This window comes from Procambarus clarkii, chromosome 3, assembly GCF_040958095.1.
Source record: "Procambarus clarkii isolate CNS0578487 chromosome 3, FALCON_Pclarkii_2.0, whole genome shotgun sequence".
NCBI lineage: Eukaryota > Metazoa > Arthropoda > Malacostraca > Decapoda > Cambaridae > Procambarus > Procambarus clarkii.
This window is the reverse complement of record NC_091152.1, coordinates 19,647,607-19,665,123: the sequence shown is the minus strand read 5'-3', so window position 1 is coordinate 19,665,123 and position 17,517 is coordinate 19,647,607. Positions and strand designations below refer to the sequence as shown.

General features: G+C 47.1%; 1 protein-coding gene across 5 annotated transcripts in view; it reads right to left on the bottom strand.

Annotated features, from left to right (window-relative positions):
• Positions 1-7,096: 7,096 nt before the first annotated feature.
• The window catches only part of LOC123760857 (receptor-type tyrosine-protein phosphatase R), a 30,533-nt gene continuing 20,112 nt past the window's right edge, over positions 7,097-17,517 (bottom strand). For all 5 annotated transcript variants that reach the window (XM_069329900.1, XM_045746641.2, XM_045746642.2 and 2 more), the window contains exons 6-11: positions 15,587-15,712; positions 15,081-15,204; positions 12,346-12,597; positions 11,618-11,737; positions 10,282-10,439; positions 7,097-7,464 (exon numbers count right to left, since the gene is read on the bottom strand). In XM_069329900.1, coding sequence (XP_069186001.1) covers positions 7,368-7,464; positions 10,282-10,439; positions 11,618-11,737; positions 12,346-12,597; positions 15,081-15,204; positions 15,587-15,712 — 877 coding nt within the window. In that variant the 3' untranslated portion in view covers positions 7,097-7,367. The remainder of the gene's footprint in view (positions 7,465-10,281; positions 10,440-11,617; positions 11,738-12,345; positions 12,598-15,080; positions 15,205-15,586; positions 15,713-17,517) is intronic.

Here is a 17,517-nt window from a genome sequence, read left to right as displayed (position 1 = left end):
ATTCGTCAGAACGTCACCCCAAAGAGAATGACGACAATTGAAGTCACCCAGCAGGAGCACAGGCTCCGGCAAGGAGTCTAGGAGGTGTTTCAAATCAGGAAGAGAGAGCGGGACACTCGGGGGGAGATAAATGGAACAAACTGTGTACCATTTCCCCACAAAGATACGAGCAGCAGAACAATGGAGAGGCGAAGGAAAAAGTAAAGGAACAAAGGGAACATCAGCCCGAATCAAGAGAGCAGAAGAATTAGAAGCCCCAGCAATGGCTGGGGGGGGGAAGAGAAAGGAATAGCCACGAAAACGACCAGGACGAGCACCAAGCATTGGCTCCTGGAGACAGACACAAAGGGGCGAAAACCGCGAAACCAGAAGTTGGAGTTCGAGGAAATTGGCGTAATAACCTCGAACGTTCCATTGAAGAATGGACAACGACGAGAAGAGAAAGGACAAAAACAGAGAACAAGGAAGAAACAAAGGCGAAAGACCAACAGAGCACGTTAAAGAATATCAGGGTCAGCAAAGTCAGGGTTAGGGGGCATGGGTAAACTGAGCAAAGACAGAGGGAAGGAAACGGGAGAACAGATCAGAGGTGGGCGGGCAGGGTCCGGAGGAGGAGGAGGAAGAGGAGGAGACAACGGAGAGGAGCAGTCAAGGACAGCAGCAGGAAGAGGGGGAGTAGAAAGAGGGGAGCGCACCCCAGCAAGAGCAGCAACCGAAAGGGAAGCAGGGGCCAAAGAAACCTCCATAGCAGGAACAGGGGGCGCAAGCACTGAAACGGGAGGGGAAGGAGCAACAGAGCCAGAAGGAGGAGCTGAGGAAGAAAGCGAAGCCTTCTTACCCGCCGGGGAAGAGGAAGGAGAGGAGCCAGGCTTACGCTTCTGACTTAAAGAGACCGGTGTCCCAGCAACTACGTACCGGGCAACGGATTCCAGTGTCTCAACAGGAGAAGCCGAACGAGAGCACACACGACGGCCGTTAGGAGAGCGATGGACATCCGCCCGCACCGACAGGCGGTGGGGAGAGCCGATAGATGGAGGAAGAGGATGGGAAGGAGGATCGGAGGGGGACGAGGAAGAAGACACGACAGACCGGGTAGAAGGAAGGGGAACCCCAGACAGAGGACCAGGAGGAGGATCCTTCGGGAGAGAACCCAAAGGGACAGAGGAGGGGGCAGTGGGCGCATCAGGGTCCAAGGCCCGGAAACGGTTGTGAGTCTGAGGAAGGCGGGAAGGACGAGGAGAGGAAGAGCGCAACACGCGAGCATAAGAGATATTAGCATAAGGCGGGAGCCGGCGAACCTGGCGCCTCGCCTCAGGAAAAGATAAACGCTCCCGGTGCTTCAAGTTGAGGACGGCTGCCTCAAGCTTGTAATGGACACACGCACGGAAGAAGGTAGGATGGGCCTCACCGCAGTTGAGGCAACGAGCCTGGGGAGAAGCGCACTCCGACTTAGAGTGACCTTCGCCACCATACAAAGGACAGAGAGAGACAGTCCCGGAGCAGCGGAGGGCACCACGCCCAAACCTCCAGCACTTGTTGCAGAGCCGAGGAGAAGGAATGTACTCCTGGACAGAGCACCCGGCACCAGCAAGAATGACAGAGGGTGGAAGGGTCCTACCATCAAAAGTAATCTTCACAACCCGGAGGGGTTGACGGCGACTACCACGAGGGGGACGAGTAAACGTGTCCACCTGGAGAATAGAATGGCCCTGGGCAGCGAGGATATGTCGAATATCGTCGTGGCAGTCGCGCAGGTCCCGAACACCGGTCGCAACATGGGGCGGGAGCAAAATAGTGCCAACACTGGCATTCAACTGAGCGTTCTTCGAGACCCGAATGGGGGTCTCGCCAAGGCAGGATAAGGCAGCCAAGCGGGAAGCAGCATCCTGAGAAGGAGCAGCAACGACACGTGTACCGAGACGAGTGGGGTTGAAAGTAATGGAGGCATCCACGGAATCAATGAGATGTCGATGGAGGGAGAAATCGTCAGGAGGCGCAGAATCAAGAGGGAGGAGATCAAAATATTTGGCCCACGAAGCGGGACCAAACAAGGCTTGATAGGTAGCAGAACTGGAAGGAATCGAGCGAGGGCGGCCGTGACGAGGACGGCGGTGAGAACCCCCAGAGAGAGAGGGGTTAAAAGGCGCAGTAGTTACAACTAGAGAAGGAGCCGCGCCAGGGGACGAGGTAGTCACCACTGGGGGCTTGGGGCTCGACCCAACCACAGAGGAGGGAGGGGAGCCAGAGGAAGGAGTCAGAGAGGCCAAAGGAGGAGCAAGGTCGGGGCCCAATGCAGCGGAGGCTACAGAGCCCGGTCTTCCAATACGGACCGACTCGGGGGCTTGGTCGCCCACCCCACGAGCCTGAGAAGGTAAACCAGAAGAAGCCGAAACAGGGGTTATCATCTTGACGAAAAGAAGAATTCACTCACGAATGTGCCCCTACACCCACCATGGAGCCACAATTAGAGGCAGGACACCCAACAAGAAGCCATCGCCGATCTTGTCGGGGCCTCCTAGGGGTGCATCGCGAGTATACGCCCCACAAACGCCACCTTAAGAAACCGACAGTCCGTCGAGATCGGGTTCAGTGACGAAGTGGGGATTGACAATAAAAGGTTCTCTTCGCTCTCGACGTCGGGTACTGCAGTTCTACGGGTGCATGAGTATGCCTCCTCAAGCACCCGGGCGTCAAAATAGAAGAAGTCCAAGGGAAGAACCAGAACGAGCAAAAGGTCGGCAGGAAACAGCAAGCAGATAGGAGAAGAGGGGGAGAAAAACGAAACAGAAGGAAAAGGAAAAGATGCCCAGCAGAATTGGAGAGGACGGCAGCAGGAGCACAAGGCTAGAAAAGGACAGAGGACTGTCCCAAGGAGCATCACACTCCGGCAGCCATCCCACTAAGCCCCCACACGGCGACAACGAGCTGAGCGGGGAGGGGGAGGGTACACAGTAGATCAAGACCAGGGTACACAGTAGATCAAGACCAGGGTACACAGTAGATCAAGACCAGGGTACACAGTAGATCAAGACCAGGGTACACAGTAGATCAAGACCAGGGTACACAGTAGATCAAGACCAGAGTACACAGTAGATCAAGAACAAGGTACACAGTAGATCAACACCAGAGTACACAGTAGATCTAGACCAGGGTACACAGTAGATCAAGACCAGGGTACACAGTAGATCAAGACCAGGGTACACAGTAGATCAAGACCAGGGTACACAGTAGATCAAGACCAGGGTACACAGTAGATCAAGACCAGGGTACACAGTAGATCAAGACCAGGGTACACAGTAGATCAAGACCAGGGTACACAGTAGATCAAGACCAGGGTACACAGTAGATCAAGACCAGGGTACACAGTAGATCAAGACCAGGGTACACAGTAGACAAGACCAAGGTACACAGTAGATCAAGACCAGGGTACACAGTAGATCAAGACCAGGGTACACAGTAGATCAAGACCAGGGTACACAGTAGATCAAGACCAAGGTACACAGTAGATCAAGACCAGGGTACACAGTAGATCAAGACCAGGGTACACAGTAGATCAAGACCAGGGTACACAGTAGATCAAGACCAGGGTACACAGTAGATCAAGACCAGGGTACACAGTAGATCAAGACCAGGGTACACAGTAGATCAAGACCAGGGTACACAGTAGACAAGACCAAGGTACACAGTAGATCAAGACCAAGGTACACAGTAGATCAAGACCAAGGTACACAGTAGATCAAGACCAGGGTACACAGTAGACAAGACCAAGGTACACAGTAGATCAAGACCAAGGTACACAGTAGATCAAGACCAGGGTACACAGTAGACAAGACCAAACATGTGTGTGGACGTGTTCATAGAAGATTTGTATAAAGTTAACTATTCCTGCAGCTCGCAAAAATTAAATGTTATCATGCAATATTTGTCTAAATTCAGCTGTGTCCTCATACCACACACCAGCAGGTGTCCTCATACCACACACCAGCAGGTGTCCTCATACCACACACCAGCAGGTGTCCTCATACCACACACCAGCAGGTGTCCTCATACCACACACCAGCAGGTGTCCTCATACCACACACCAGCAGGTGTCCTCATACCACACACCAGCAGGTGTCCTCATACCACACACCAGCAGGTGTCCTCATACCACACACCAGCAGGTGTCCTCATACCACACACCAGCTGGTGTCCTCATACCACACACCAGCAGGTGTCCTCATACCACACACCAGCTGGTGTCCACAACTACACACACACCAGCTGGTGTCCACAACTACACACACACTCCATAACTGTCACACCACCACTCATTGACCTCAATGATTTCTCGTTATTAACCAGTTATATATATTTTTCAAACTTCTACACCTGTAACGAGGGGTTACCTTCCACACCTGTGGCCAGGGAACACCTTCCACACCTGTGGCCAGGGAACACCTTCCACACCCGTGGCCAGGGAACACCTTCCACACCCGTGGCCAGGGAACACCTTCCACACCCGTGGCCAGGGAACACCTTCCACACCTGTGGCCAGGGAACACCTTCCACACCTGTGGCCAGGGAACACCTTCCACACCTGTGGCCAGGGAACACCTTCCACACCTGTGGCCAGGGAACACCTTCCACACCTGTGGGTATGCCTACCAGTCTGCCTACCTCACATTGCTCAGAGGACCTCCACACTAGTCTGGTGTGTGTAGCCTAGTGCTGGGGCCGCGCGGCGTGTGTGTGTGTACAGCCGGAGAGCTCACCCCGGTGGGTAGTGGACGTGACAACACTTCCATGGTCGTGGGTGATATATCCCGCCAAGATTGCCTTTCCTTGAGCTCCTAAACACCAAATTTTTAACCACTTAGGTAGTAGCAGTTACACTTAGTGAAGGACTGTGGCTGTGTTGTTCACAGTGGTTAATGAGGCCCTTAACTGCCACTCCAATGGTCACTCAGCTGTTTCTTCGTCAACTTTTTCATATTTCCCAACTTTTATATAAATTACCAACGAACCACGAGGATAAATTCTAAAATTATTATCAACAATACAAAGTTTCCATAAGTTCTCTTTCAAATAATAGTTTATGTAAATAATCTTAGATACTTATATAATATAAATTTCACTTTTCCAGTCGACCTATCATGCCAGCATTATGCACTCTGGGCAGTGTATAAGCTGACACAGCATGCCAGCATTATGCACTCTGGGCAGTGTATAAGTCGACCTATCATGCCAGCATTATGCACTCTGGGCAGTGTATAAGTCGACCATCATGCCAGCATTATGCACTCTGGGCAGTGTATAAGCCGACCTATCATGCCAGCATTATGCACTCTGGGCAGTGTATAAGCCGACTATCATGCCAGCATTATGCACTCTGGGCAGTGTATATATCATGCCAGCATTATGCACTCTGGGCAGTGTATAAGCTGACACAGCATGCCAGCATTATGCACTCTGGGCAGTGTATAAGCCGACTATCATGCCAGCATTATGCACTCTGGGCAGTGTATAAGCCGACTATCATGCCAGCATTATGCACTCTAGGCAGTGTATAAGCCGACTATCATGACAGCATTATGCACTCTAGGCAGTGTATAAGCCGACCTATCATGCCAGCATTATGCACTCTGGGCAGAGTATAAGTCGACTATCATGGCAGCATTATGCACTCTGGGCAGTGTATAAGTTGACTATCATGGCAGCATTATGCACTCTGGGCAGTGTATAAGGTAACTATCATGCCAGCATTATGCACTCTGGGCAGTGTATAAGGTAACTATCATGCCAGCATTATGCACTCTGGGCAGTGTATAAGGTAACTATCATGCCAGCATTATGCACTCTGGGCAGTGTATAAGGTAACTATCATGCCAGCATTATGCACTCTGGGCAGTGTATAAGGTAACTATCATGCCAGCATTATGCACTCTGGGCAGTGTATAAGTCGACCTATCATGCCAGCATTATGCACTCTGGGCAGTGTATAAGTCGACCTATCATGCCAGCATTATGCACTCTGGGCAGTGTATAAGTCGACCTATCATGCCAGCATTATGCACTCTGGGCAGTGTATAAGTCGACCTATCATGCCAGCATTATGCACTCTGGGCAGTGTATAAGTCGACCTATCATGCCAGCATTATGCACTCTGGGCGGTGTATAAGCTAACACAGCATGCCAGCATTATGCCATCTGGGCAGTGTATAAGCTAACACAGCATGCCACCATTATGCACTCTGGGCAGTGTATAAGCTAACACAGCATGCCACCATTATGCACTCTGGGCAGTGTATAAGCTGACTCAGCATGCCAGCATTATGCACTCTGGGCGGTGTATAAGCTGACTCAGCATGCCAGCATTATGCACTCTGGGCGGTGTATAAGCTAACACAGCATGCCACCATTATGCACTCTGGGCAGTGTATAAGCTAACACAGCATGCCACCATTATGCACTCTGGGCAGTGTATAAGCTAACACAGCATGCCACCATTATGCACTCTGGGCAGTGTATAAGCTGACTCAGCATGCCAGCATTATGCACTCTGGGCGGTGTATAAGCTAACACAGCATGCCAGCATTATGCACTCTGGGCAGTGTATAAGCTAACACAGCATGCCACCATTATGCACTCTGGGCAGTGTATAAGCTAACACAGCATGCCAGCATTATGCACTCTGGGCAGTGTATAAGCTGACTCAGCATGCCAGCATTATGCACTCTGGGCAGTGTATAAGCTAACACAGCATGCCAGCATTATGCACTCTGGGCAGTGTATAAGCTAACACAGCATGCCAGCAATATGCACTCTTGGTGATGTATAAACTGACACATGTTAATGAAATTTTGAGAGTGTGACAGTTCAGTCTCATAATATGCCAGTTATGCTTCTGTTCTGGTATACCTAATGTTGTGTGCATATATACAGATGCAATAATATATACTCAAACATGGAAACCAGCTACGAGAAGCATCAATATTTCCACCATTGTTTTCATTCATTTCAGAATTTAATCATATTTTGTTTAAGTCCATCATATCACGGCTTTAAATTATATCTTCCCGTCATACAAGATAAGTAGGCTATCCACATCACAGTCTGCCACAAATGCATTTTCATTTATTGCACAACTTTATTACTGTAGTATACACGTGAATGTTACACATAGCGGACACTGAACGTAATGTGGCGGCTGTATGCAGGACCGCCTGGTGGTCCACTGCATGTCATCACCGACACAGTGGCCGTGTCAGAGCGCTGACAAGACGCTTGTGGTGTCCGTCAGTTCTTCAGACTCTGGTAGAGAGCGTGGTGGCTAGTGGCGGGAGTGTGACGGGTGAGGTTCCCAGTGGAGGCGTGTGTGGTGTTGATCATTTGGTGTTGAGGTGAGAGGGGAGGCTGGAGGCATAGAGCGCCATGGCCCGGTGGATGAACTCGTACTGCTCGCCCGTCTGCACCATCCCGCCCCTGCCACAAGTACCCATCTTAGTCTCCTGATAACAAGGTCTAACATGCACACGTATGCTACACATTAGTGTTATGCAATAGCTGCAAGTGCAGTCATATTCATATATTAATATTTATTATTAAGTACATTAACAAAATTTAGGTTAGTACGGAAAATAGTAATAAGTTAGTAACATTAACTTCCACTGAATATTATTAGGCTAAGCATTATGAATCTTAAATATTAGGGTTATCCAGTGTATCCTATATATAGTAATCCTATCCAATACACTATTCCCATGGATATTATTCTCAGGGTGTATAAGATATATAATAATGTATATATTTCCTTATAATGAAGCTTATATAAAGTTAAAGCTTATATAAAGTAAATTAGTTCATTTAATACAAATAATAAATGTAGGTAAATAATAAGTAATAAAAAAGGTAGCATTAGATGAACTTGAATTAGCTTTATTAATTGTTCAAGATTTGGCCTGTTACCGAAAACATAATTACTGTTTTGCTATAAATTGCTGACTTTAATTAGATAATATATGTACTCATCTATTCAAACCAAAAACGCACCTAGAAATTGAACAAATAAATAATAATTGATGATTAATCACGTGTTGATGTTAACCAAGATTTAATTTGAACTTGTGGTTGATGAGTTTGGTAGTGTCATATTGTCAGAGAAGTGACAGCAGATTGTCATTATAGTTTCTTCAACCCTGGCTATCCTTCTCATCAACCCTGGCTATCCTCCTCATCAACCCTAGCTATCCTTCTCATCAACCCTGGCTATCCTTCTCATCAACCCTGCCTATCCTTCTCATCAACCCTGCCTATTCTTCTCATCAACCCTGGCTATTCTTCTCGTCAACCCTGGCTATTCTTCTCATCAACCCTGGCTATTCTTCTCATCAACCCTGCCTATCCTTCTCATCAACCCTGCCTATCCTCCTCATCAACCCTAGCTATCCTTCTCATCAACCCTGGCTATCCTTCTCATCAACCCTGGCTATCCTTCTCATCAACCCTGGCTATACTTCTCATCAACCCTGGCTATTCTTCTCATCAACCCGGCCTATCCTTCTCATCAACCCTGCCTATTCTTCTCATCAGCCCTGCCTATTCTTCTCATCAACCCTGGCTATTCTTCTCATCAACCCTGCCTATCCTTCTCATCAACCCTGGCTATCCTTCTCATCAACCCTAGCTATCCTTCTCATCAACCCTGCCTATTCTTCTCATCAACCCTGCCTATCCTTCTCATCAACCCGGCCTATCCTTCTCATCAACCCTGGCTATCCTTCTCATCAACCCTAGCTATCCTTCTCATCAACCCTGCCTATTCTCATCAACCCTGCCTATTCTCATCAACCCTGGCTATCCTTCTCATCAACCCTAGCTATCCTTCTCATCAACCCTGCCTATCCTTCTCATCAACCCTGCCTATTCTTCTCATCAACCCTGGCTATCCTTCTCATCAACCCTAGCTATCCTTCTCATCAACCCGGCCTATCCTTCTCATCAACCCTAGCTATCCTTCTCATCAACCCTGGCTATCCTTCTCATCAACCCTGCCTATTCTTCTCATCAGCCCTGCCTATTCTTCTCATCAACCCTGGCTATCCTTCTCATCAACCCTGGCTATCCTTCTCATCAACCCTGGCTATCCTTCTCATCAACCCTAGCTATTCTTCTCATCAACCCTGCCTATCCTTCTCATCAACCCTGCCTATTCTTCTCATCAGCCCTGCCTATCCTTCTCATCAACCCTGGCTATCCTTCTCATCAACCCTAGCTATCCTTCTCATCAACCCTGCCTATTCTCATCAACCCTGGCTATCCTTCTCATCAACCCTAGCTATCCTTCTCATCAACCCTGCCTATCCTTCTCATCAACCCTGCCTATTCTTCTCATCAACCCTGGCTATCCTTCTCATCAACCCTAGCTATCCTTCTCATCAACCCTAGCTATCCTTCTCATCAACCCGGCCTATCCTTCTCATCAACCCTAGCTATCCTTCTCATCAACCCTGGCTATCCTTCTCATCAACCCTGCCTATTCTTCTCATCAACCCTGGCTATCCTTCTCATCAACCCTGCCTATTCTTCTCATCAACCCTGCCTATCCTTCTCATCAACCCTAGCTATCCTTCTCATCAACCCTGGCTATCCTTCATTAACCCTGGCTATCCTTCATTAACCCTAGCTATCCTCCTCATCAACCCTGCCTATCCTTCTCATCAACCCTGCCTATCCTTCTCATCAACCCTGCCTATCCTCCTCATCAACCCTGCCTATCCTCCTCATCAACCCTGCCTATCCTCCTCATCAACCCTGCCTATCCTCCTCATCAACCCTGCCTATCCTCATCAACCCTGCCTATCCTCCTCATCAACCCTGCCTATCCTCATCAACCCTGCCTATCCTTCTAAACATGAACAATATTCCATGTTGGATCAACTGATGACTCTTGTCTCCAAGTTGGCGGCACAAAATGAGGCAGAGAAATAACGGTGACTAAACCCTAACCCAAGGCCTCATAAAGTACATATTAGGTCGAGGTTGTTCCGATAGGCCTAGTTTAGGTTAGGCTTTGGGCAGCTTTCTATCGGCCAATGATCCATCTGCAGCAGCAGTGTCATATCTAGCCATTGGTCGAGTTAGCAGCCACTTTTCCAATGACTAGGGAAAAATCTGCCATCACCTTGCATTGTCGCAAGTGGCAGTGTCATCTTGTGTGCAACTGAATAACTGTGATCGAGTCAAAAATTGACCAATTAGTTTGTATATGGTGTTGACATCTTACCGTAAAACAACTCTTACCTGTCTAGCCTCATCTGGCAGACGATGCCGAGGATATCGACGCAGTCTTCTTCCTGCAGCTGGTTGATAGCGATGCTTATGGCCAGGAAGCAGCCACTACGACCAATGCCAGCTGAACAGTGGACAACCACGGGACCCTGGCGCCCTCCATCACCCGTCTGCACCACAAATATTGTTATTAAACTCAAATTTTGTGATTAACTTTAACCAGTAATTGACTATAAGTGTTATATATAAATATTTAAGTTAGCAAAAATTACCCTCACAGACATCTGATAATTACAAAGATGTCGATAAGAGTAGAGAACGAGAGTAGTAAAGGCAAGGGGGGGTAGAAGTAGCTTAAGCTACTCTATCCCTTTGAGATGTATTTCTTGCTTATCTCAATAAACATACTTGAACTTGAACTTGAAGTAAAGGCAATGTTTCCTGGAAATACAGCACAACAGCACAAAACCACATGTGCAGGATCAAAGCATTTTGAACATGAACATTAGTAGGCTTTTCAGGGTTGGGGCATAGCCTAATGTTAGCTAGGCTACCTGGCGGGCTGTGGCGAGGTAACAGACTGTGGGAAACTTACGGACAGTAGTGGGAATGTTGACTAAAACGAAGTAATTTTCTTTTTCTGTCGCTCTACTTCCGTCATAGTCACTTTTAGTTACCTCGGCGATACTTCACTTGTAGTTACTTGCCTTGTAGTTACAAGGCATGTGGAAAAATGCCTTGTAACTACACATTCTAAAACTATATTTGCAGAATCTGGTATATCAAATCTGGCCGGGGTGGTTATCTTGAGATGATTTCGGGGCTTTAGTGTCCCCGCGGCCCGGTCCTCGACCAGGCCTCCACCCCCAGGAAGCACCCCGTGACAGCTGACTAACTCCCAGGTACCTATTTACTGCTAGGTAACAGGGGCATTCAGGGTGAAAGAAATTTTGCCCATTTGTTTCCGCCTCGTGCGGGAATCGAACCCGCGCCACAGAATTACGAGTCCTGCGCGCTATCCACCAGGCTACGAGGTGCTGCAATATTGAGGGTGTGTTGTATATTGGAAATGGTTTGACGTTAACAGTGAAATTCAGCTTTGGTTGTAATATTATTAGTTACATTTAGTTAAATTCAGTTTTGGTGTGTTATAATTGGGGTAAATGTAGTGAGATTTACTTAAAACTGGGTTAAATTTTGATTAGGTCTGGTTAGGTTAGGTTAAGTCTGGTTTGGTAAGATTGATGCTAGAAAAACACATCTGGTTAAAACAGAAAAATAGATGCGATTGTATATTAAGGAATTTAAATGAATTAATGATGGTGTTGCCATAGTAGGAAGAACTGACCTTTCTGATGTGTTCAACCTGTAGTGCCATGGCAAGGAGTTGGTCAGCCTCCGCTGGGGCCTTGTGGTCGGGCCAGGCAGTGTACCAGAAGTGTAGTGTCTCGTGCTCCTCCTCTCCTCGCTAGTGGAAATATATCATATCATCATCGTGGTATATGCCAAAGATATCTTTTATCACTTTCAAGTTCTTATGCACAAATTATTAAATGATTATACTTCGATAACTTTAAGAACTTTGTCATAAATGTAGACGAACACACACGTGAGATCTGACGTTATAATTAATATGTATGGGATGACCACTAAGCATATGTAAACCTAAACCCGTTCTCGCACTTTCGTATAGTCAATATTGACTTATTAAATACGTGCATATGTGACACACTAAACATACTAGTTTACCTTGAAAAGCTTCATAGAAAACACCGACCTTACCTAACCTTCTTAGTATGTTAAGATAAGCATCTTATTGCTTCGTAATTACAATTATTACTTAACCTATTATAGGTATAGGTTAAGTAATAATTGTAATTACGAAGCAATAAGATGCTCATCTTAACATACTAAGAAGGTTAGGTAAGGTCGGTGTTTTCTATGAAGCTTTTCAAGGTAAACTAGGATGTCACATATGCACGTATTTAATAAATCAATATTGACTAAGAAAGTGCGAGAAAGGGTTGGTAAACCTTTGGGGTCACATACTTCACAATCTTTTAGCAGGCAACTCACCTGGAGCAAAAGTCTACGGATGGTGTAGCCACTTTTCTGTATAATCTGCCTGACAGTGACACTAATATCACCATATGTGGCTGCGTGTGTGGGCACATAAGGCTCGCATTTGACCCTCTGCTTCTCCTTGAGCCTGGTGATCATGACGAGGGCGGGCGCACACTCCTGCATCACCAGCCTCCACAGGTCCGCCACTGTGTGAGGCAGCGGCCCCTGCGTCGCGATGTATGCCCGCTCCTCTCCGTCGTAACCCTGCAGACACGCCGCCACTCTCTCCAGCATTACTCATATACATGTACTGAGAAGTGTTCCAACACGCGGGGCGTCATTCACACAGTACAATGATAATAATAAGACAAACTAATAGAAGCAATAAGCTCACAAAATAGCAATAAAGTGTCAGAGAAAACAATAAAGGCATTACATCTTAGTTGCAGAATCTGTGGTGAGAGTGATGGACACCGCCTTGACCACTATCTACGTGAATGTGAACATCTGAGAGACATTAGGAATATGTGTAGAATAATAAACCCCACATTGTTTGAGTTAGGAAAACACTATTTGTCAAATATTGATACTGTTCTTAAAAGATTTCCCCATTTTACACCCGCAAGATAACGTAAGCTTTTTAGGGTTGACAGATGTTAATCTTCTTGTTTGAGGAGCTGTTCACTTGAGACAGTTAAGCAAGTCCCAGCTGTGTCTGGGTACAAGTGACAGGATGAACAACACAGCGGGTTTTCTTCCTATTGGGGAGTGTTGTACATGCTGCTATGGCGGTGTGTCCACTCACAGGATGAGTGCCGCTGCCCAATACTGTCACTATGGCGGTGTGTCCACTCACAGGATGAGTGGCGCTGCCCAATACTGTCACTATGGCGGTGTGTCCACTCACAGGATGAGTGGCGCTGCCCAATACTGTCACTATGGCGGTGTGTCCACTCACAGGATGAGTGGCGCTGCCCAATACTGTCACTATGGCGGTGTGTCCACTCACAGGATGAGTGGCGCTGCCCAATACTGTCACGATGGCGGTGTGTCCACTCACAGGATGAGTGGCGCTGCCCAATACTGTCACTATGGCGGTGTGTCCACTCACAGGATGAGTGCCGCTGCCCAATACTGTCACTATGGTGGTGTGTCCACTCACAGGATGAGTGGCGCTGCCCAATACTGTCACTATGGCGGTGTGTCCACTCACAGGATGAGTGGCGCTGCCCAATACTGTCACTATGGCGGTGTGTCCACTCACAGGATGAGTGCCGCTGCCCAATACTGTCACTATGGTGGTGTGTCCACTCACAGGATGAGTGGCGCTGCCCAATACTGTCACGATGGCGGTGTGTCCCCATACAACCCCCCCCCTGCCTCAGCCCTTCAATACACCCCCCCCCCCTGCCTCAGCCCTTCAATACACCCCCCCCTGCCTCAGCCCTTCAATACACCCCCCTGCCTCAGCCCTTCAATTCAACCCCCCCCCCTGCCTCAGCCCTTCAATTCAACCCCCCCCCCCCCTGCCTCAGCCCTTCAATTCAACCCCCCCCCCCCCTGCCTCAGTCTGTAAGCACTATAGTTCTGGACTTAGATTCACTAAGCATCGTGTATTTCTTCCTATATGGCAGTGTCACAAAGGTTCTTAGGAACTCTCTGAAAACATTCCTGTGCATGATTCAACAAGGAGTTTTAATGTAGTTATTTGCAATTTTGATCTGGTTCGCCTTCATCACGATAGAAGTCATGCAAAAAAATAATAGTTGGCAACTCAACATTATTGCCAGATTGCTTTGGTTGTCAATGTGAGTTGACATGTACTGATGACCAAAAATTAAATAAAAACTTGGAAGTGACAGTTTCTTTTAAATTCAGCTGAAAATGTAGCTAATAATCTAGGCTATCAAATGGCAATAATTATAAAAAATATTTTCGAAAAAAAATTTATTGGGGCCCCTGAGAGCAGCTGAAGGAAACATCAGATGAGATCCATACAAATGAGCTTATAGGTCTCTTGTTCTGTGTATTGATAGATATTCTTGTGCTCTGCCCTGAGTCTGTTAGTACATGCTAATGTATTAGACTCATACATGCTTTGTCCTAAGTCCATGTATGTCTAACCACCATGTGAGATTCTTTATGCTCAATTAGTATTAAGCTTTAGTCATTTAAGTTTTTTTCATGCCCGAAACGCTTTGCGTAATAGTGGCTTTAGGCATTGTATGTACTAGCTCTATCTATAAATCTATCACTCTTTGTAAAATCTCTTGTATGTATGTACCTTACCTAAATAAACATTTGATTTGATTTGATTTGATTAGATGGAGATACTAGATGAACTCCTAGCAAGCTCTTGACGTACGGGCTCGCCATAGCCCGTGCTACATGGACACTTCGTCCGGAGTAGCTAAATCTTTAACAACAACTCTTGTCCTAGACTCTAAACCTTCAGGTAGAACAGGCCACCAACACGCTGCTTGTGTGTACCTTAACTTGTTAATATAAGGAAGAAGTGTGATGAGAGCTCAGTAGCAGCAGATCCCAGCAGGAAGCGTAAGACAAGATGAAGTAGATGAAGCAGTAAAGAAGTAAGCAGTAAGGTGAGAGGAGGTAAAGGCACTCACCCTGTTGCTGCTGTTTTAGATTCAGCTACTCGGAACAAAAGGTTCCAAGTAGCACGGGCTATGGCGAGCCCATAGTGGACTTACCTGGCACAGGAGCGGGGCTGTAACTGTGTCACTCACCCTGATGTAGTTAGCGTTGATGTACTCCAAGGCCGGGTCTTCAGTGTGTAGGCGCACCCGGCTGGCCTCGTTGGGCAGCACGGTGCGGTACCTGTTCTTGGACGCCGCCCCCAGCATGTCACACCTGCGGCAGGGACGAGGCCACAAACAATATACTCGGACACACAAAACTTTCACAACTTTCACTGGGTCATGAAATGTACGCCGATCTGTACGCTCAATGACGCGCTTGCTGACTTCTGGCCGCAGGCGTAGCTTATTCTTAAAGGAGAATGCAGAGTCGAGCGTCAGGTATTAAGCCTCACCTTTGGCTCTATCGGTCACACAGGAGGCATCTCCCGTCACGCAGGGTACAGTCGCACCTCCACATCTCCAGTATCGTCTAATGATACTGGTAATGGCTCAAAAGGGCCACCCATTACGGGCTATTCATGCCCGTGTCACCTTTTGGATGGCTTAATCTTCATCAATCATGAATCTATCGGTCAGTGTGTGTGTAAACTTACTTGTCAGGGTGGTTGAGTGGGATCTCCCAGAACTCTGCGTGAAGTGCCCGGACCTCCTTCAGACACTGGCGCAGCTGCCCTCGACTCATTCTGTTGCCCGCCGTCATTAGGAACTCCTCTGGCGTGCTGAAGGAAAGTGATATGGATAAATAACTCTGGTTTAAATGTTTATTTTACTAAAAGCATAATAAAGACTAGTGCGAGCACCTCTGCTGCAAGTGATAGTTACGTTATCTGTAGTACTAATATAATGCTGATGACCAAGAGCCTTGTATCTTGGAACACAAGAAAATTGCAAAGTTACGTCACTTAAGGCTTAAGTGTTTTGGTGGACAAGGGGTTATCTTGAGAGGATTTCAGGGCTTAGTGTCCCCGCGGCCCGGTCCTCGACCAGGCCTCCACCCCCAGGAAGCAGCCAGTGACAGCTGACTAACACCCAGGTACCTATTTACTACTAGGTAACAGGGGCATCAGGGTGAAAGAAACTCTGCCCGTTGTTTCTCGCCGGCGCCCGGGATCGAACCCGGGACCACAGGATCACGCGTCCAGTGTTAAGGCGGGTACAGTAGCGGGGTATGCAGAGAATACAACGGATGACTTTATAAGCGTTGGCATCGTCTTAAGGCGACTACAACAGCGGCCACCGGCCACACCCAGATCAAACTGCTTCTCTCCGCACCACTGGAAGCCTTTAAAGGAGCCGTTGAGTGTAACCTTGGATTGTCAATGAGCAATCTGAGAGCAGCAGTGCACCGAGAACTTCAACAAGATCTTGTAGATCTGAGGCAAAGTGAAATTGACACCAGTAATTCCATCTATCATCATACTATCATGCAAGAGGAGCCACACATCTATGGATCATCCAATAAAATCAGCAGACTTCTAGATGTTACTATTGCTCGGCTTAGACTCGGTTACAAGTATCTCTGGGAATTCTCATTATCTGCTGATGTAGACCTGACCAAATGTAAACTGTGTCAACAAAATTATTCGCACACCCTCCGTCACTATGTGATGGAGTGCGAAAAGATACGTGAATTTAGAGACAATTCTATAACCAATGTTCCAGCGATGTGTCAATATTTCATTCAAAATGATCTGCTACCAGAAATTTTAGCCAAATATCCCCAGTTTGCTAACTGTAGGTAGTAACTGAGTGACTGTAACCTATCCACCGCTGCCCACTGGATGGGGGGCGGTGTAACCTATCCACCGCTGCCCACTGGATGGGGGGCGGTGTGCAGGACAAACATATCAATTTTAACACTAGCTCTCCACATATGTCAGTTGCTTAATTTAGAACCTGTACTTGAGGTCGATCTCGAACCCATTGTTGATGTGATGACTTATATTGAATTTTGTAACTAGCTCATCAAGATTGTAACTTGCTTAGCTAAATGAATTGTGGGGTTCAGTCCCTGAGCCCATTATGTGCCTCTGTAACCCTTTCCACTACCGCCCACAAGATGGGTATGGGGTGCATAATAAATGAACTAAACTAAAACTGGTAATATTATAAGTCCACGTCTACTTCTACTGGTAATATTATAAGGCCACGTCTACTTCTACTGGTAATATTATAAGTCCACGTCTACTTCTACTGGTAATATTATAAGGCCACGTCTACTTCTACTGGTAATATTATAAGTCCACGTCTACTTCTACTGGTAATATTATAAGTCCACGTCTACTTCTACTGGTAATATTATAAGGCCACGTCTACTTCTACTGGTAATATTATAAGGCCACGTCTACTTCTACTGGTAATATTATAAGGCCACGTCTACTTCTACTGGTAATATTATAAGGCCACGTCTACTTCTACTGGTAATATTATAAGGCCACGTCTACTTCTACTGGTAATATTATAAGACCACGTCTACTTCTACTGGTAATATTATAAGGCCACGTCTACTTCTACTGGTAATATT